We start from the raw sequence: 21,582 nt of genomic DNA on the forward strand, positions 1-21,582 counted from the left end.
TTCCATCGTTACAATATTGTATTCACTGAAAAGTGCTTCATATTGGTTGTGATGGTTGATAAATCATCTCAATAGATGGCGCGCGCTGTGTCCCTTTAGACACATAAAACTGAAAGAATAGAATAAATTCGATTACTCGGGCGGGTCACGAGTGGCTGAGTTGGTTAGGCATCCGCCCCGGAATGGCGCGAAGGATGCGGGTTCAAGTCCCGCCTCGTGATCGAATTTTTTCTATTCTTTATAAATTTATATTTATAAAGCATTTGAATGCCATAAAAACCAAAAAATATAAATTCAAGAAAAGGTCGTGTTCCATCGTTACAATATTGTATTCACTGAAAAGTGCTTCATATTGGTTGTGATGGTTGATAAATCATCTCAATAGATGGCGCGCGCTGTGTCCCTTTAGACACATAAAACTGAAAGGATAGAATAAATTCGATTACTCGGGCGGGTCACGAGTGGCTGAGTTGGTTAGGCATCCGCCCCGGAATGGCGCGAAGGATGCGGGTTCAAGTCCCGCCTCGTGATCGAATTTTTTCTATTCTTTATAAATTTATATTTATAAAGCATTTGAATGCCATAAAAACCAAAAAATATAAATTCAAGAAAAGGTCGTGTTCCATCGTTACAATATTGTATTCACTGAAAAGTGCTTCATATTGGTTGTGATGGTTGATAAATCATCTCAATAGATGGCGCGCGCTGTGTCCCTTTAGACACATAAAACTGAAAGGATAGAATAAATTCGATTACTCGGGCGGGTCACGAGTGGCTGAGTTGGTTAGGCATCCGCCCCGGAATGGCGCGAAGGATGCGGGTTCAAGTCCCGCCTCGTGATCGAATTTTTTCTATTCTTTATAAATTTATATTTATAAAGCATTTGAATGCCATAAAAACCAAAAAATATAAATTCAAGAAAAGGTCGTGTTCCATCGTTACAATATTGTATTCACTGAAAAGTGCTTCATATTGGTTGTGATGGTTGATAAATCATCTCAATAGATGGCGCGCGCTGTGTCCCTTTAGACACATAAAACTGAAAGGATAGAATAAATTCGATTACTCGGGCGGGTCACGAGTGGCTGAGTTGGTTAGGCATCCGCCCCGGAATGGCGCGAAGGATGCGGGTTCAAGTCCCGCCTCGTGATCGAATTTTTTCTATTCTTTATAAATTTATATTTATAAAGCATTTGAATGCCATAAAAACCAAAAAATATAAATTCAAGAAAAGGTCGTGTTCCATCGTTACAATATTGTATTCACTGAAAAGTGCTTCATATTGGTTGTGATGGTTGATAAATCATCTCAATAGATGGCGCGCGCTGTGTCCCTTTAGACACATAAAACTGAAAGGATAGAATAAATTCGATTACTCGGGCGGGTCACGAGTGGCTGAGTTGGTTAGGCATCCGCCCCGGAATGGCGCGAAGGATGCGGGTTCAAGTCCCGCCTCGTGATCGAATTTTTTCTATTCTTTATAAATTTATATTTATAAAGCATTTGAATGCCATAAAAACCAAAAAATATAAATTCAAGAAAAGGTCGTGTTCCATCGTTACAATATTGTATTCACTGAAAAGTGCTTCATATTGGTTGTGATGGTTGATAAATCATCTCAATAGATGGCGCGCGCTGTGTCCCTTTAGACACATAAAACTGAAAGGATAGAATAAATTCGATTACTCGGGCGGGTCACGAGTGGCTGAGTTGGTTAGGCATCCGCCCCGGAATGGCGCGAAGGATGCGGGTTCAAGTCCCGCCTCGTGATCGAATTTTTTCTATTCTTTATAAATTTATATTTATAAAGCATTTGAATGCCATAAAAACCAAAAAATATAAATTCAAGAAAAGGTCGTGTTCCATCGTTACAATATTGTATTCACTGAAAAGTGCTTCATATTGGTTGTGATGGTTGATAAATCATCTCAATAGATGGCGCGCGCTGTGTCCCTTTAGACACATAAAACTGAAAGGATAGAATAAATTCGATTACTCGGGCGGGTCACGAGTGGCTGAGTTGGTTAGGCATCCGCCCCGGAATGGCGCGAAGGATGCGGGTTCAAGTCCCGCCTCGTGATCGAATTTTTTCTATTCTTTATAAATTTATATTTATAAAGCATTTGAATGCCATAAAAACCAAAAAATATAAATTCAAGAAAAGGTCGTGTTCCATCGTTACAATATTGTATTCACTGAAAAGTGCTTCATATTGGTTGTGATGGTTGATAAATCATCTCAATAGATGGCGCGCGCTGTGTCCCTTTAGACACATAAAACTGAAAGGATAGAATAAATTCGATTACTCGGGCGGGTCACGAGTGGCTGAGTTGGTTAGGCATCCGCCCCGGAATGGCGCGAAGGATGCGGGTTCAAGTCCCGCCTCGTGATCGAATTTTTTCTATTCTTTATAAATTTATATTTATAAAGCATTTGAATGCCATAAAAACCAAAAAATATAAATTCAAGAAAAGGTCGTGTTCCATCGTTACAATATTGTATTCACTGAAAAGTGCTTCATATTGGTTGTGATGGTTGATAAATCATCTCAATAGATGGCGCGCGCTGTGTCCCTTTAGACACATAAAACTGAAAGGATAGAATAAATTCGATTACTCGGGCGGGTCACGAGTGGCTGAGTTGGTTAGGCATCCGCCCCGGAATGGCGCGAAGGATGCGGGTTCAAGTCCCGCCTCGTGATCGAATTTTTTCTATTCTTTATAAATTTATATTTATAAAGCATTTGAATGCCATAAAAACCAAAAAATATAAATTCAAGAAAAGGTCGTGTTCCATCGTTACAATATTGTATTCACTGAAAAGTGCTTCATATTGGTTGTGATGGTTGATAAATCATCTCAATAGATGGCGCGCGCTGTGTCCCTTTAGACACATAAAACTGAAAGGATAGAATAAATTCGATTACTCGGGCGGGTCACGAGTGGCTGAGTTGGTTAGGCATCCGCCCCGGAATGGCGCGAAGGATGCGGGTTCAAGTCCCGCCTCGTGATCGAATTTTTTCTATTCTTTATAAATTTATATTTATAAAGCATTTGAATGCCATAAAAACCAAAAAATATAAATTCAAGAAAAGGTCGTGTTCCATCGTTACAATATTGTATTCACTGAAAAGTGCTTCATATTGGTTGTGATGGTTGATAAATCATCTCAATAGATGGCGCGCGCTGTGTCCCTTTAGACACATAAAACTGAAAGGATAGAATAAATTCGATTACTCGGGCGGGTCACGAGTGGCTGAGTTGGTTAGGCATCCGCCCCGGAATGGCGCGAAGGATGCGGGTTCAAGTCCCGCCTCGTGATCGAATTTTTTCTATTCTTTATAAATTTATATTTATAAAGCATTTGAATGCCATAAAAACCAAAAAATATAAATTCAAGAAAAGGTCGTGTTCCATCGTTACAATATTGTATTCACTGAAAAGTGCTTCATATTGGTTGTGATGGTTGATAAATCATCTCAATAGATGGCGCGCGCTGTGTCCCTTTAGACACATAAAACTGAAAGGATAGAATAAATTCGATTACTCGGGCGGGTCACGAGTGGCTGAGTTGGTTAGGCATCCGCCCCGGAATGGCGCGAAGGATGCGGGTTCAAGTCCCGCCTCGTGATCGAATTTTTTCTATTCTTTATAAATTTATATTTATAAAGCATTTGAATGCCATAAAAACCAAAAAATATAAATTCAAGAAAAGGTCGTGTTCCATCGTTACAATATTGTATTCACTGAAAAGTGCTTCATATTGGTTGTGATGGTTGATAAATCATCTCAATAGATGGCGCGCGCTGTGTCCCTTTAGACACATAAAACTGAAAGGATAGAATAAATTCGATTACTCGGGCGGGTCACGAGTGGCTGAGTTGGTTAGGCATCCGCCCCGGAATGGCGCGAAGGATGCGGGTTCAAGTCCCGCCTCGTGATCGAATTTTTTCTATTCTTTATAAATTTATATTTATAAAGCATTTGAATGCCATAAAAACCAAAAAATATAAATTCAAGAAAAGGTCGTGTTCCATCGTTACAATATTGTATTCACTGAAAAGTGCTTCATATTGGTTGTGATGGTTGATAAATCATCTCAATAGATGGCGCGCGCTGTGTCCCTTTAGACACATAAAACTGAAAGGATAGAATAAATTCGATTACTCGGGCGGGTCACGAGTGGCTGAGTTGGTTAGGCATCCGCCCCGGAATGGCGCGAAGGATGCGGGTTCAAGTCCCGCCTCGTGATCGAATTTTTTCTATTCTTTATAAATTTATATTTATAAAGCATTTGAATGCCATAAAAACCAAAAAATATAAATTCAAGAAAAGGTCGTGTTCCATCGTTACAATATTGTATTCACTGAAAAGTGCTTCATATTGGTTGTGATGGTTGATAAATCATCTCAATAGATGGCGCGCGCTGTGTCCCTTTAGACACATAAAACTGAAAGGATAGAATAAATTCGATTACTCGGGCGGGTCACGAGTGGCTGAGTTGGTTAGGCATCCGCCCCGGAATGGCGCGAAGGATGCGGGTTCAAGTCCCGCCTCGTGATCGAATTTTTTCTATTCTTTATAAATTTATATTTATAAAGCATTTGAATGCCATAAAAACCAAAAAATATAAATTCAAGAAAAGGTCGTGTTCCATCGTTACAATATTGTATTCACTGAAAAGTGCTTCATATTGGTTGTGATGGTTGATAAATCATCTCAATAGATGGCGCGCGCTGTGTCCCTTTAGACACATAAAACTGAAAGGATAGAATAAATTCGATTACTCGGGCGGGTCACGAGTGGCTGAGTTGGTTAGGCATCCGCCCCGGAATGGCGCGAAGGATGCGGGTTCAAGTCCCGCCTCGTGATCGAATTTTTTCTATTCTTTATAAATTTATATTTATAAAGCATTTGAATGCCATAAAAACCAAAAAATATAAATTCAAGAAAAGGTCGTGTTCCATCGTTACAATATTGTATTCACTGAAAAGTGCTTCATATTGGTTGTGATGGTTGATAAATCATCTCAATAGATGGCGCGCGCTGTGTCCCTTTAGACACATAAAACTGAAAGGATAGAATAAATTCGATTACTCGGGCGGGTCACGAGTGGCTGAGTTGGTTAGGCATCCGCCCCGGAATGGCGCGAAGGATGCGGGTTCAAGTCCCGCCTCGTGATCGAATTTTTTCTATTCTTTATAAATTTATATTTATAAAGCATTTGAATGCCATAAAAACCAAAAAATATAAATTCAAGAAAAGGTCGTGTTCCATCGTTACAATATTGTATTCACTGAAAAGTGCTTCATATTGGTTGTGATGGTTGATAAATCATCTCAATAGATGGCGCGCGCTGTGTCCCTTTAGACACATAAAACTGAAAGGATAGAATAAATTCGATTACTCGGGCGGGTCACGAGTGGCTGAGTTGGTTAGGCATCCGCCCCGGAATGGCGCGAAGGATGCGGGTTCAAGTCCCGCCTCGTGATCGAATTTTTTCTATTCTTTATAAATTTATATTTATAAAGCATTTGAATGCCATAAAAACCAAAAAATATAAATTCAAGAAAAGGTCGTGTTCCATCGTTACAATATTGTATTCACTGAAAAGTGCTTCATATTGGTTGTGATGGTTGATAAATCATCTCAATAGATGGCGCGCGCTGTGTCCCTTTAGACACATAAAACTGAAAGGATAGAATAAATTCGATTACTCGGGCGGGTCACGAGTGGCTGAGTTGGTTAGGCATCCGCCCCGGAATGGCGCGAAGGATGCGGGTTCAAGTCCCGCCTCGTGATCGAATTTTTTCTATTCTTTATAAATTTATATTTATAAAGCATTTGAATGCCATAAAAACCAAAAAATATAAATTCAAGAAAAGGTCGTGTTCCATCGTTACAATATTGTATTCACTGAAAAGTGCTTCATATTGGTTGTGATGGTTGATAAATCATCTCAATAGATGGCGCGCGCTGTGTCCCTTTAGACACATAAAACTGAAAGGATAGAATAAATTCGATTACTCGGGCGGGTCACGAGTGGCTGAGTTGGTTAGGCATCCGCCCCGGAATGGCGCGAAGGATGCGGGTTCAAGTCCCGCCTCGTGATCGAATTTTTTCTATTCTTTATAAATTTATATTTATAAAGCATTTGAATGCCATAAAAACCAAAAAATATAAATTCAAGAAAAGGTCGTGTTCCATCGTTACAATATTGTATTCACTGAAAAGTGCTTCATATTGGTTGTGATGGTTGATAAATCATCTCAATAGATGGCGCGCGCTGTGTCCCTTTAGACACATAAAACTGAAAGGATAGAATAAATTCGATTACTCGGGCGGGTCACGAGTGGCTGAGTTGGTTAGGCATCCGCCCCGGAATGGCGCGAAGGATGCGGGTTCAAGTCCCGCCTCGTGATCGAATTTTTTCTATTCTTTATAAATTTATATTTATAAAGCATTTGAATGCCATAAAAACCAAAAAATATAAATTCAATATGAAATATGTGTAATTTATATGAATTCACATACAAACCGCGAAAGCAATTTGTAAGCAAATATTCCCAATTTGTTTGGTTTTCGCTATTACACGTTTTGGAATGTTGGTATATATCTATCTCTGTCACGCACATTGAATTAGAATGAGAGAATCAAGTATTCCATTCATGTATTTACGCCTATTGCAATTTACTGGGTTATTGCAATGGGGTCATTCAAGGGTTGACAATTGCTAGAAAACAGAGTTCCTCTGAAACGAATAAGTGATAACGATAATTGTCTTTATTTTTTCAAATAATGTTAATTAATTAAATTATTACGTTCTCTTACATTTGAATTAAAATAAAATAGCAACAGTACATAATATTGTCATAAATAACCATTATATACAATCTTAGTTATAAATACGGAGGCAGTAGCCCATTGCCGTAACTAATAGGATTAAAAAAATATGAGCAATCTGTAGCACTACAAATAGGTAGTATCTTAATTTAACGGAAAAAAATAAAAACTAATAACATATATAAGAAGGGTACATACTTTATATGAAAGCAATGTTTTCAGTATTTTTTACATTTAAAAATATATTATTGACAGCCCTACAAAATGCATGAATAAGGCGCTTTATACGTTGTCCTAATTGGCACGTTTTGTGAGGTTAATGTATTGTATTGAATGGCGGAATTTTATTTGAATGGAAGGTAATAAAAGACAAATATTTAGGGTTGTTCTAAGCCCAAACGTTTACACGCGGAATGAGAGTCAGCGTTATATAAACAAAACCTTTGGAATGAAGCCACCCAATTTGATGAGGATCCATATTTTATATTAACGATCTTTCTATAGATTTGTATTTTTAACGAGAAAGATACCTACGTAAGTCTTGTCCCGTTTTGAGTTTTGGGGAATGTGTATTTTATTTATTATTTTCTTTTAATGATTGGATCATGTTTGTTTTGCCAATCCAAACGTTGTTTATGTGAGTTGCGGATAAATAAATCATTCAATGATAAAAAAAATACTTGTATTATACTGAAGGTACTACGGTAACATAGCCTAAAAATGAAGTACTTATAGCCTACTAACTACGTAGCAGTTTTAAGTTAAAATCGTAGCAAATAAAGTCAAAAACAAAAATGTCTTATAATATTTCCTTAATAATATAGATTTAAATGTTAGTGTTTATGTAGAAACGAAATAATAAGCAACGTAAATTAACGCGATTATATTATTTGACCCTCATTACTCAATCTGCCCGTGACCTTGCTAAATGTTAAGAGGGATAAAATAATACCACAAATACGAAAGCGTGTTTGCTTAGTCACATGCCTTTCTCGTCACTCTACCTATAGAGCGATATTACAATATGATTTTTTGTCAACAAATATATTTAGCTAGAGAATGATATAGAGTTGAATAGACTAGAATTCTTTTTTTCGCAGTAAAAAAGAAACATAAAAAATATACATGAATTTTTTCTATTACACCACGAAAAAGGCGTATAGAGCTCTTAGCATAATATGGATGCGAGTGCTTTCACCTCTGTTTTTCAGCCATAGCCTGTTCTAGCCACAAATGTCAAGCAAGTAGATACCAAAACAAAAATAAATTTATCAAAAAACATAAAAAATATACATGAATTTTTTTTATTACACCACGAAAAAGGCGTATAGAGCTCTCAGCATAATATGGACGCGAGTGCTTTCACCTCTGTTTTTCAGCCATAGCCTGTTCTAGCCACAAATGTCAAGCAAGTAGATACCAAAACAAAAATAAATTTTTTTTCAGAGCGATCCGAGGCTCTCAGCGGACGTCTATCCAAGTCAGCATCAGAGCTGTCATGTGCTGCGCCGGTGCAAGCGTCCCCGCCCCGCGCCCGCTCCGCGCACCACCACACTCCACTGTCTGTTGTACACAGGACGCATCACTTTTTCAGCAATTTGAAGGTAGAATATATTATTATTTACAAGCGTTCGTCACTTGGCAAGAATCGTCGGCCAAGTCGTTTAGCACAACACTAGGCAAAAGACATGGGATGCGTATTTACACAGGACATCATATCTTTGGCAATTTGAAGGTAGATAGATTAACTCGTCTGTATGACTACATACACTTAACTTGGCATAAATCGTTGGCCAAGTCGTTTGTCCACACAACTTGGCAAAAGACGTTACATGCGGATGTCCTCCACGTCGACATCACAGCTGCAGCAGGGTTGCTTTTTCAACTTCCTTCATAACAAACATAATTAAATATAAATGATGGCAATAATAAAATGATGACAAGCAAAGCCTGCCAAGTGCCGGGTATTGTAGCGTTTTTCATCACGTCGCTATTATGTATCGTAGCTTGTTCAATTAAGCAGTATTATGACTTGGTTATGACATTATTATTGTATTTCTTATCAGGAGACGACGGAAACTTCGTCATCGTTTTAAACTCTTGTATAGGTAGAGAAAGGCTCTATAAAAGCGATTCAATCATTACAGAGATAACCATGGCATAAATATATAGGTATTATAAAGCTGAAGAGTTTGTTTGTTTGTTTGAACACGCTAATCTCGGTAACTACTGGTCCGATTTGAAAAATTATTTCGGTGTTAGATACCTCATTTATTGAGGAAGGCTATAATATCATCACGCTACGTCCAACAGGAGAGGAGCCACGGGAGGGAAACCGCGCGGAGCAGCTAGTAACAAATAATCACTTGAACTACATATTCGGATTACCTTTACCTTTACTTTCCTTGGTTTGGAATACCTACAAAATAACAAACATATTATTTATATTATGCATGTATAACAAATAATGTAACATTTACAAGTATTAGTTTCTAGCTGTCTGCCCGTGGCACTTCTTATCTCACGACAGCCTTTCCCTAAACAAACGTGTCCCTATTTTATCTTAAAGTTTTGTTCAAGATTAATAGTCTAGCTGTAGCCTTTTTCGTAAAGTTTTGCCTAACAAACGTCTTCAGTAAAACGTTTTGTGTATAAAAAATGTGTGATTGAGTAATTAGTATATTTCAGCCTTAATAGTTTTATGATAAATACAAGCACGTCCATTTCTTTTATGAGCATTATAAACAAAAAAAAGTTCACTTTAAACATACATTTCATATAAATCTCTGACATAAAACTTGTCTTAACAGAAGATTTGATAATTAGTATTAATTAATATACCTTCTCCCTTTGGAGAATGCCAGTTTTTATTTTAGAAATTAGAAATATAGAGCATTACAGATCCATTCAGTTCCATTTACAAACATATTATTATGTATGAATTAAAACCTTCTTGCCATTGCAAGCCGGTCATTATTCTTAATTAGTTTGAGTCCGTTGGAACTCATATTCCATTTCACTATTACCACGGAATATGTTATTACCAGCATTAGAGTTAATACCTTTACAATGTACTCTCTCATGGATTAAAAAGCATTACATTAAAAAGCAATATAGAACGTAAAGGTATGAATTATTATTGAGAAAATGCTTTGTATAAACTATAAAGGAGAAGCACTAAAACTCATATTACGGTGCATTTACATCAAACGAACATAGAGCTAGAGCAAGAGCATTATTTCGTGATCTTTTAGTGTAAACGAAAACTTGTATTGAGTGTTGTTTAGTATTAGAACATTGCATAGAATCTTTTCGAACGCACTAAGAACAACGAAAGAATGCTCTAAGCCTACTTACACTAAAATAATTTGTCATAGTGGGGTTAGAATGAGCATTCGCTCGTTTGATGTAAATGCACCGTTAGAGCTAATCTGATATTATATGTAGCTACATAATAGGTAGGTATATTATAAACACTTAAAACGCTTGCTGTAGGTAAAAGATAATATATGTAACAAGATTATAGGTAAATACATTGTAAAGGCATGCTGTAATGGATATAAGTCGTAGATGATAACAGATTATTATAAAAAATATTCTGCGTGTATTTTTTTAACTAAGTATTGCCGATTAGAAATGTAATTTCTATGGAGAAGAATGGACAAGAAACTCGATAGGTTTTCTTTTCTTAATCTATAAAAGTCATTTAAATAATATTTTTCAGAGGTTTTGAATCATGTGAGAATTTTAAATGAAGATAATAATGTTTAGCATCCACTAAATTGTATCTTTCACACAACCGTATTACTCGCCAACCTTAATTAATTAGCCTAGTCTAAAGAATTCTTTATAATATGTTTTTTGTAATTAAGTATTCTAATCACGTTTTTACTGGAATGTATACGCAGATTGATATTTTCGTAACCTGTGTTTTCGTTAACATTGTAAGACAACGCGTTACGCATTCGAAAGTATATTTTATTCAGATATTGGTATATTTGTCACGAATCTGTTAATATTAAAACTTGAGAAGATTTCCATTTCTTTTTCTAGTAGAGTTTTACGAAAAATAAATTTTATTCCTATTGCAATAAGGTAGTTTCAAGTTTACAGTAAGTTTCAACTTTTCAGTAAGTTTATAAAATTTATTTACATATTTAGGTTACTTTAGTTAGAACTTAGACTATTGTGTATTCTATGAATTATATATATTTTTTGTTCCCATTATCCGGTTGTACAATCCTTACACATATTAAAAAAAACAACTGAAGAAATAATTTCCTGAAAGAAGTTAACATTTTAATGAAACAAATATAACAACCTAACAAATATAACCATCTACATAATATCTAATAATATAACTGCTTCATTAAAACAGCACCGGTTTCAACTTTCACCAGATCCCGTAGTTGATATGTCTATCTAAAGTTCTTCAGTAACAACCCTGAGTTTGGAATTATCTTAGGTTTATAAACAAGGCTCGTATTCTAAAATTACATAAGGACTAATAATAATTAACGAAGTGAAACATACCTATAGAGGTCATCAACCAAGGGAACATCATAACGAGTTGTTTTCCTGTAAAATATTAAATATACGACTGATTTTGTTACTAAGTATTTAAGATAATTTTTGTAAGTTTATACTTGAGAATATACTTATTCACTCGAATTCATCTGCCTATTTTTACATATAAGTAGGCACAGGCAACAATGTTAAAAAAATGTTAAACGTGAATTATTCTTTATTTTCTTACAACACTCCCAAACGCGTTTCATTTGTAAAGGATGTTAATACATACAAAAGATTTAATGCGCGGAACCTTTTAAATAACAGCACATATTTGACGCATAATTAGCCAAGTGCCTTCCATTTTGTTTTACATTCGCTAACAAACTCTGAAGAATAGCGGCTTTGTGTATTACAAGATAAAAACTCCTACCCAAGTGATCTTTTGTGGACTGTTTATATCATACTTTTTAAACAACATTTTTGAAATAAAGACATATAATCCATACTATTCCATACCAATATTATAAATGCGAAAGTAACTCTGTCTGTCTGTTACACAATCACGCCTAAACTACTGAACCAATTTTCATGAAATTTGATATGGAGATATTTTGATACCCGAGAAAGGACATACGCTACTTTTTATCCCGGAAAATGTCACAATCCCGGAAATCCCACGGGAACGGGAACTATGCGGGTTTTTCTTTGACTGCGCGGGTGAAGCCGCGGGCGGAAACCTAGTACTTAATAATGTTTTATTACTTTAAATTATTCGATGAATAAGTTTAAACCAAGGATTGAAAAATCAGCCCTAAGTATTTTAGTTTTTAGTTCATTAGAATATTCTCCGCTTGTAGTAGGTAAAACACTTGACTCTACGCGGTTTTCTTTAGTAAAAAAATTGTCCTATTACTAATTCATACTTCATGTAGTTGTAGATAGTATAATAGTAGATAATAATTATGGAGGCTATTGGTATAAGCCATGTATAAGCTATTTCAAAACATTTATCCATAAAAATACCGCTACCAGGGTTAAAGCAACAGAGGCGATAATCCCCAGAGATGGTCCACTATTTCCTCAAAGCGAAGCCTTTATTTATTGATTACATTACCTCCTATTAGTGTCAGCTGTTGGTTGCGTTTGATCTGTCGGTCGTATCGGATTTTGTTTTATATCCACTTTCTTATCATACTAGCTGACCCGACAGATATTGTTCTGTCTTTGCGCGAATTGTCATACCCATGAAGTTTGAATTGCATTGCATTGCATTTTCTTAATTTTTACGCGAAAATTTCTTGATATTTTATTTCATAAGATCCTACTCCTGACAATAACGAACACATCAATATAAAAATTATCAAAATTGGTCCAGTCCAGAAAGGAAATAGGGATTAAATTTTAAATGCAAAAATATAATATCTTTGTGTGTTTTTCGTGCACGCCGCAAAGGATTGATTTTAGAATATTATGATCATTGTGTACCAGTTACATAATTATATAAGGCACTTTTTATTCCGGTCAAACAACTCATTCTCATGGGAATTTACTTAAAAAGTCCTTGTGGACGTTTAATTAATCCCCGGATTAACTTCAAACAAAGCAAGTGAAGCATATAAGCGGATTTAGGTATAAAGTAATTATTATCAACCTTACACCGGTATTTAAATTGGTTTTCAGGTCGAATGATTTATATATTTGAAACGTGGACGAAAATTGCTTGAGTTTATTAAATTTTTTCATTCAAAAACCTCTTTCATTATTTATTTAAAATCGAAATTGAAAACGAAAAATACAAATAAAATTCCTCTCTTAAATTGAAAAGTTTGACCTGCCTATTAAAACTGCCTATCTATGAAGGTTTAATTTTCATTTATAGTTTAAAGATAATACTTATTTGAGTTTAACCAATTAAATTTTTTCTATTTTTTAATCTTTAATTTACTTGTTTTAAACCTTAAAATATAAGCTAATAATTGACGTCACATTAAAACGCACGACCTTGTCACGACGTTTTAGTACCCGAATTTTCTTAACGACCAAGAAAGCAATTAGTCGCTGCTAAAGTGCTTATTCATCTTATAATAATAATAAATTTAGAAATAATTTTGGCGTAATTACTTGAATCCAAAAGTTATTTCTGAAAGGCTAACAAAACTAGGCTATGGGCGGCGACGAGATTTCAGAAAGTGAAAGAGTTTGTTTGTTTGAACGCGCTAATCTCAGGATCTAGTACTGGTCCGATTTGAAATATTCTTTCGGTGTTAGACAGCCCATTTATCGAGGAAGGCTATAGGCTATTATATATCATCACGCTAAGACCAACAGGAGTGGAGCACTATGGGTGAAACCGCGAAGCGCAGCTGGTGATAAATAATAATGTACCAAATAGGAAAATGCTAATCTTCTACTCTCAATTTTGCCTGTAGGTACATAATATTTATTCATACGTTACACGCTCAGTCTGGCGTCAGTTTAGTCCATCAGTTTGATCCGGCTTAGACTGATGCCAGAATGATGGATGAAAAACACGGTATATTCTGAACCATCAGTCCGTCAGTCAACCGGTTAGCCGTTAGACGATAATTCTCCCGTCATTCTGAGCTGACTGATGGACTGAACTGACGCCAGACTGAGCGTGTAACCTATGTATTAAAGAGTAGAGTCGTTATAAAATGTACACGAAAAATATACGTTACAATTCATGGAAATGAAACAGAAAAAGAAGAATAAATAAAAATTATTCAGCTCTGTTCTCTGGACGAATACGAAAAATAACAAATTAACAAGCGGTTTTGCTTGAAGTTAGATGAACAGTCTTATGCGGCTATAAAGTTTGGGACAAAGGTAATTGGCATAAGCATGGATAACAATGTACGTCATTATTTTGAAGAAAAAGACACATTTTGAAGCACAACCTTGGAAAAAAAATAACTTTAGGTAAATAAGACACACAAAAATAGGTAAGTAATTTCTTATGTTCTGTTTTTTGTTCATTTCCAAAATCCAAACAGAGATTTCTGTAACAGCGTATAATTATTAATCACGTTACGTATTAACTTTAATTAAAACAATAAATTTTATTACTTTATAAGTGAAAACATGTGTTCTTCTATCTAACCAAAATTACCTAATCTTATCATATAGAGAGTTCAAAGTCATCCAACTATGATAATAAATCATTCTCATGTCTTCTCAGAAGATGCGTGATTTTATTTTCTAAGTGCTTTCCTAAGTGTCGAGTGATAACTGATTAGGTACACTTACATGCATAGGGGTAGATTTATTTGCGTAAAAGTGACTTCATAGTGAGGAGTAGGAGTGAGATATATTTGAGCTCTGAAAAAGAACATTATTGTAACATTTCTAATTGCTGCTTCACTTACGTTAATTTCACACTATTCTCGAACATTCCAGATTCGCTGGCAACGCAGCAGGAGACGAGAACGATGTCCCGCGGGGACTATCCTATCTGTCACCCTCGGACCGTTTAAATTAAGTTTTTAGGGAGGGAGTGATATACATGATTTAATAATAATTACAATAACGTAAAAAATCCTCTACAACATAAAAGAATACACCAAAGAAATGACTCTAATTCCGAACTAATCTCGAACATTCCAGAACCGTTGGCAACGCAGCAAGAGCCGGGAGCGATGTCCAGCGGGGACGGTCCTATCTGTCGCCCCTGGGCCGGACAGCAGTGGCACAGAATATGCGGACCATAGCTCTGAACATAGCACGCCTGCTAACTCGCCACGACATAGGTTAAGAAAAGGTAAGTGCATGAATATTATACATAGTTTAAAACCAGATTAACTTATGAATTTATGATATGATCACCAATCTACGAGTATACTGAAGAGTTTGTTTGTTTGAACGAGCTATAATCTCAGGAACTACTGGTCCGATTTGCAAAATTCGTTCGGTGTTAGATAACCCATTCATCGAGGAAGGCTATATGCTATATCATATAGCATAGAAAGATCATATAGATATCACGCTTAGACCAACAGGAGCGGAAACACGTGGGTGAAATCGCGGAGCGCAACTAGTCCTTGATAAGTATACTAAGTTTTGCTAAAATCTGGCCGCTTAAAGTGGGTCGAAATCGAACCTAACGGTGTCAGGATGGATATCATAATTTCATAGAAAAAACACGTTTTTCACTGCAGGTTCATTTTAAAATTGCAGTTTGTTATTTCGCCAATCCGAAGCGTTTTTCATATGCGTGGGATCGTTCGGATGTTGGAATTCTATAATAATAATAAATAAAACATATTTAAACTGCAAATGTTTGTTTTTGTAGTTAAATGTAGACGGGTTGTCATCCGCACTATACTCGGTTCATGTATGAGGTATAAGATTAATATTTATTCCTATACAGTAAGTATTATTCATAATAACTGTACCTACTCTTTATAAAAAACTCTTATTCTAAATACATATCTAATATTTGTGACTTACGGTAAAAAGCTGAATAAAAACGATCAAAAATGTTTGGTGAAATAATTATTTTATTTATTTAATAAGGATATTAACAAAACACCCTAAATATTAAAACACCCTATTTGAGTTTTTTTTTTTTTTTTCAATATTCCGTCTAAAATGGTATAGTAACCAAACATGCGTATTGCGTACATTACAAGGACCATTATAATAAACTTCTCTAGGGACCATAATTGTGTCTAAAGATATTTATATATTCACTAAGGCCCAATTAGGCACATTACAGTGTGACCTGCTATAATTCTGGTTAAAATAGCACTGGATTTTCCAACGTTATTGTGACCTTTGGATAATGTTTAACACCGGAGTTTATAAGGTACTAGTGGTCCGCCCCGGCTTCGCCCGTGGTACATATTTCGCAATAAAAGGTAGCCTATGTCCTTTCTCGGGTATCAAAATATCTCCATACCAAATTTCACGCAAATTGGTTCAATAGTTTAGGCGTGATTGAGTAACAGACAGACAGACAGACAGAGTTACTTTCGCATTTATAATATTAGTATGGATTTTGTGCATAAAATATTTTAGTTTGGTACTTTATGATTGTAATATATGACTATATTTATTTAATTTAAAGCTTACATTTTTATTAACACAATTATAAGTCTCGTATTGCTCTATTAAAATTAAATATTATTTAAATACTATATCATAATATAAAGTATCTTTTTGACGGATTATTCTTTATAATTTTTTACTTTTTATGTCCCATTTACATCGTGTCAGCCATACCAAACAAGAATATAAACTATCTGTGTAGGTACTTTAATTTCATCCACATCGGAACAGCCGTTTCTACCTGACTGATTAACAAGCGCCTAAACCTTTATAGATATCTACTAAGTAGAAGAATGCCAAATTGCTTGTAAAAGGTGAAGCCGGGTGCTTAATTTAACGCTTAGGCAATTTTGAAGGCTAATTAATGACTTACATTACTGAAAAGTCCCTTATTAATTTGCTAGCTACCTTTATTAATAATATACGTCTTGAAAGAACATTTTGTTTTCTAACATTTACTACTCAATTGTAGTGTTAATCATTTTATATTTCGATAAATTATATTATGTTACGTATGTTGTTACTACCTACTAATAAATGTCATTGAAGCGAAAACGGTCTAGATAGTGTAACAAATAGGACATCTAGACTAGGTACTTACTTTAATATTTATGAAGAGGAAGTCGTTTATTTTTTATAGTTTTGTAACATTTTTACAGATATTATCGTAATGCAAACATAGAGAAATCCAATGAACCAAAAATTGATTAATCCGTTCATTTCTATCTTGATTTATGAGTAGGTACGTTGTATCTGACACGACTTCATAAACCGAGTTTTAAAAATGAGGAGGCTCTAATTTCGACTGTATTTTTGTGTTTTTTATCTCAGAACTTTCGATTGGGTTAACCGATTTCGTTAGTTCCTATTTCATTGGAAATTTTTTGCCTCCCGTATGGTCTCATTTGAATAAATTCTCTTTCTGATCATTTTAAGGCGATTTAATTATTTCTTAAGAATAATTAAAAATCTATGTTATTTTATACAATACGTAGAAGAATAAAATTTGTCTGAGCCGAAAGAGCTGCACCTACATAAAATATATTTCGTCGTATTAACGTCTATTCCAGACACAAACTTGAATGAGAATCCACAAACTATACGTAACAATTCTATTCTTCTAAAACCTATTACAATAAGATGTATAAGTTCCAAACTTATTCCATTGGATTTATTTCTAAATCCCTTTCAAACTAAAATTGTTGGGTTTTATCGAAGATATTTCTATTACCTATTGTTTATAGGGAGAAAATGTTTTTTGATTAAATTATTTGCGTTTGTAATACTTTTACTAGGGAATTTCCTTAATATTTTCCTTTTTGCCTGAACATATTATTATTTTGAGTAGGTACCTACCTAGTTATAGTTATTTATTAGCTATCTTTACAGAAGTATAAAATAAATATAGAGATACTTTCTAACATATAGGTACATCAAAGTGTAGTAAAGTGGAGTTCAATAATCTATATCGAAGGATCGGATATCGGCTCTGTATATACCTCTTGGATCCTTTTTTATCATTACGGTTCATTTACATCAAACCAGCGAATGCTCATTCTAACCCCACTGGCACTATGTCAAATTCTTTTAGTGTAAACAGGCGTAGAGCATTATTTCGTTCTTCAGTACGTTCGAAAATATTCTATGCAATTTATCACTGAATACAAGTTTTCGTTTACACTAAGATCACGAAGGAATACTCTTGATAAACTCTTGCTCTAGCCTCTAGCTCTAGCTCAATATATAGGTATATTTGCGACTTTACACGCGTTTTTCTACGAACCGTAAAAATACATTATTGATATCTCTTACTATGTGTATTATGGCATAACATTACGCAGGTTTTACTATACAGAATTAACTATACGCCAAAGAAATGTTTTTACCTAAAAATACGTTGTAAGCTCTAACGTGCCCTAACATTAAATACGGTGTATGTGGATTACTAAGCAGCGATGTTCGTTCGACCGTATTAACTAAAATACAACTGGACATTTCCCACAGCTTTAGGATTCTCTTGTAGGCCTTTTTATCTTTTGTTACGTTTACAAATACAAAAGTAAGTGAGATCGAGGATGAAAATATACAACAGTGAATAATGTTTTATTCTAACTTATTCGTAAATCTGAATTTACGAGAAAGCATCAATAAATCAAGAAACGCATACAAAGAGCCATTTATGACGCAACATATTTTAAACATTTAATCGACGTTTTTATTCGCATTTTGTTATAGAAAATGTACATATTATATTTTTCAACAAACGTGAATTGGTTACGTAACTCGTAAGCCGTAACCAGAAAGGAGGAAGGCTACGGTCCATTCATAAAATGAAAATGAAACATCATTTGGAAAAGAACCACAGTATGAAATATTTTAAACAGCGCCATCTGTAAATATTTTCATGAGCTAAATATTAGGAACAGCGCCATCTATTGAAATAGCATGACAACACTTCATCATTCGTTTTTCCGAGCAGAGCAATATTTTCCCCATCTTCAGTTTTTCATGAAAACTAACTTCTTGTGGAACTCTCCAACGCTCGTTGCTTTTAGATCTTTTAGTTTCGTTTCTTCTCAAGAGATCATGAATAAAAGATAACTTAAAGTTGGTATAAGCAGGCGCTAAGTTGTAGGACACACGGAGTGGAAAATAAATAAGAGGTGAATTCACTTTAAGAAGCTTTAAAGTATTAAAAACGTAATTTTAGTAGTTCAAAGGAAATCATTCTTCATCATATTCCTCATACATACTCGATACTGACTATTTGCTACGTTATTTAAGTTTTCTTTAGTTTCGGCATTTCGGTTTCATTTCGTTTATCTATACCTACTTTTATAAAATGAAGAAAGATTTAAAATAAATAAGTAACTACCATTATTACAATTAATTTTTCTTTTTGTGGGCCCAACAAAGATTGTATTGACTTTTGTCATTGATGATAATGACTATGATATGTACATAATATTGGGATCGGGAATTGCCATTTTAGAAAGAGAAGATGTATAGGTACTTAATATTAGTATGATATTCAATATCCGCCGCCTGCTCAATTACCCCTTATTTTTCAGCACATTTGCGTCTATAAAACTTGTCAACGTTAGCTTGATTGATTCTCCGAAATGTAGGTTATCTTGAATCTCTAGTATTTATGGGAAGGATTAACGGCCTGTGGTCTACAAATAGTAGTCGTAGCTTAATAGGAGAGATGTCGTCTATAAATTTGAATACTTTAAAGATAATAATAAGAATCTTCTCTCAATAATTGTTCAATAAAAGTTTGTGATAGTTTTTACTGATAAGTAAGTAGAGATTTTAGTACTTAATGGTTTATGAATTCATTGGAAATATAAATTAATTTCGTAGGTACCTATTTCATGTTTATGAATTAGTAGATAAAGAATACTGAAAATTGAAGATTGCTTATTTTATAAGTACCTATGTTTTATGTGAAAGACTAAAGTATAAGTAGATAATTTAATGTTATTACTTATTACATTACATTATTGTAACAACTGCATTATCATCTTCGTGGTTACATCAATCAAATTGATCTGAAATCGTTTTCAAGCGCAGGTACAACGCTAGCGTGGGTATCAAATGTTCTCAATTTCAAGAAGGTAAAGGGTAGGTACATGTAGGTAAAAGTGATTGGATTTTATCGTTCGATTACGTTTGTACGTGTTTGTACGAATACGTAATCGAATCACGTAGTACCTGAAGAGAAAAAGTAATGTAGTAACTTAGTTGTTCACTCAAAAACGTCGATACTGATCTTATCTTAACTTTTTCACACACAGAAATATAACAAACAAATCACACTATATAAAAAGGAGCAAAGATTACCGGCTTGTATATTATCTTCGTCGAATCTTTTAGGATTCAAATATAAGAATAAAAAAAAAAAACAGAAATTCTTTCAGGATAGTTAAAGAGAGCAGTACCTACGGTAATTAATATCGACTGATTTAAATCTGAACTACAATTTTACAGTAGGTATATTAGGTAAGTACATCCAATCAATAACAGTTGTTTTTTAGAAAGCCTTATTTAAAAATACTTTTAAAAACTCATCATAATTTCCGCAGTTCGGTAGGTTTATTATAATATATTCGTGGAAATGTATAGAATAAATTTAAGACAATATATTATGTTTAGGTATACTCAATAGCATAAGGTTTCACTAAATAGGTAGGTACACGTTTCTTTTCCTTTTCACAGAGCAATAATTATGTACCTTTACAATAAAAGGTACATAATTAAGGTTGAATGTAGGAGTAATAACTTATATATAAGATGTTTTCAGGTGAAGAGGGCCATTAAGAAAAAGAGTGCCTTAACCTCCGCGCCCTCAATTCTAGACGAAAAAAACTGTGAATAGCACCGATATATTTGTGTGAAAGCTCTGAAATAACCCGCTGATTTAACTGAGATATATGACCTTAAGCCTTTAGGCATTATTGAGGTTAATTGTAGGGCTGTCACTTTTGTAAAATAGGTGTGAATAAATAAAAAATAGGTTTATTATTTACAAAAATAAACGTAGAAATAAGTGTTGTTTCAATTATTTTATACAACTTAACAACGTGTCAGATATCGAAAACTTTAATGATATAACAGTTAGATCTTTTTTATTGAATTCACACAATTGTATAATAATTTGAGTGTAAAAATTAAATTAATAGGTATTAACTATGGAGGAAGGAGTAAATGCAATTCCTCTAATTATTATGAATTAGTTTCAAACTGAAACAAAAGACGCTAGTTACATCACAGTAAAAAGATGCACGTAAAAGCTACGATGTTTTCTTATCAATTTGGAATTCATAATAACGCGCCGTTGCTTCCCAGAGAAAAATATAAAGCTTGTGTAACTGTGGAATCAAGCGAATGAAAGCAAGAGATGAAATAACAAGCATTTCTTTACAATTCTTATTATTTACTTGATACATGTCACATACATGAACATATTTTAACAACGTTCTTTGCAGTCTAACAATTTCCTTGAAGTCTTTCTATGCATAAAGAATTTGATAAGGTAAACTTTTATTTTAGTTTTACAATTTATCCTTTGTTTCTAAATGAAAAATCATAGTTTATAATACACAATTCATAATATTATTGTTAGTATGAGATTTGACAACCCTATTTAAATTTACAT

The 21,582-nt window shown here is 34.3% G+C and overlaps 1 protein-coding gene across 1 annotated transcript in view; it reads left to right on the top strand.

Moving 5' to 3' along the window:
* LOC123703224 (multiple C2 and transmembrane domain-containing protein) overlaps positions 1 to 21,582 on the top strand; it is a 137,612-nt gene that overhangs the window by 41,500 nt on the left and 74,530 nt on the right. Inside the window, exons 3-4 of the mRNA XM_045651158.1 lie at positions 8,289 to 8,446; positions 14,979 to 15,132. Of these exons, the coding sequence (XP_045507114.1) occupies positions 8,289 to 8,446; positions 14,979 to 15,132 (312 nt within the window). The remainder of the gene's footprint in view (positions 1 to 8,288; positions 8,447 to 14,978; positions 15,133 to 21,582) is intronic.

The sequence above is a fragment of the Colias croceus genome, chromosome 25, assembly GCF_905220415.1.
Source record: "Colias croceus chromosome 25, ilColCroc2.1".
NCBI classification, from domain to species: domain Eukaryota; kingdom Metazoa; phylum Arthropoda; class Insecta; order Lepidoptera; family Pieridae; genus Colias; species Colias croceus.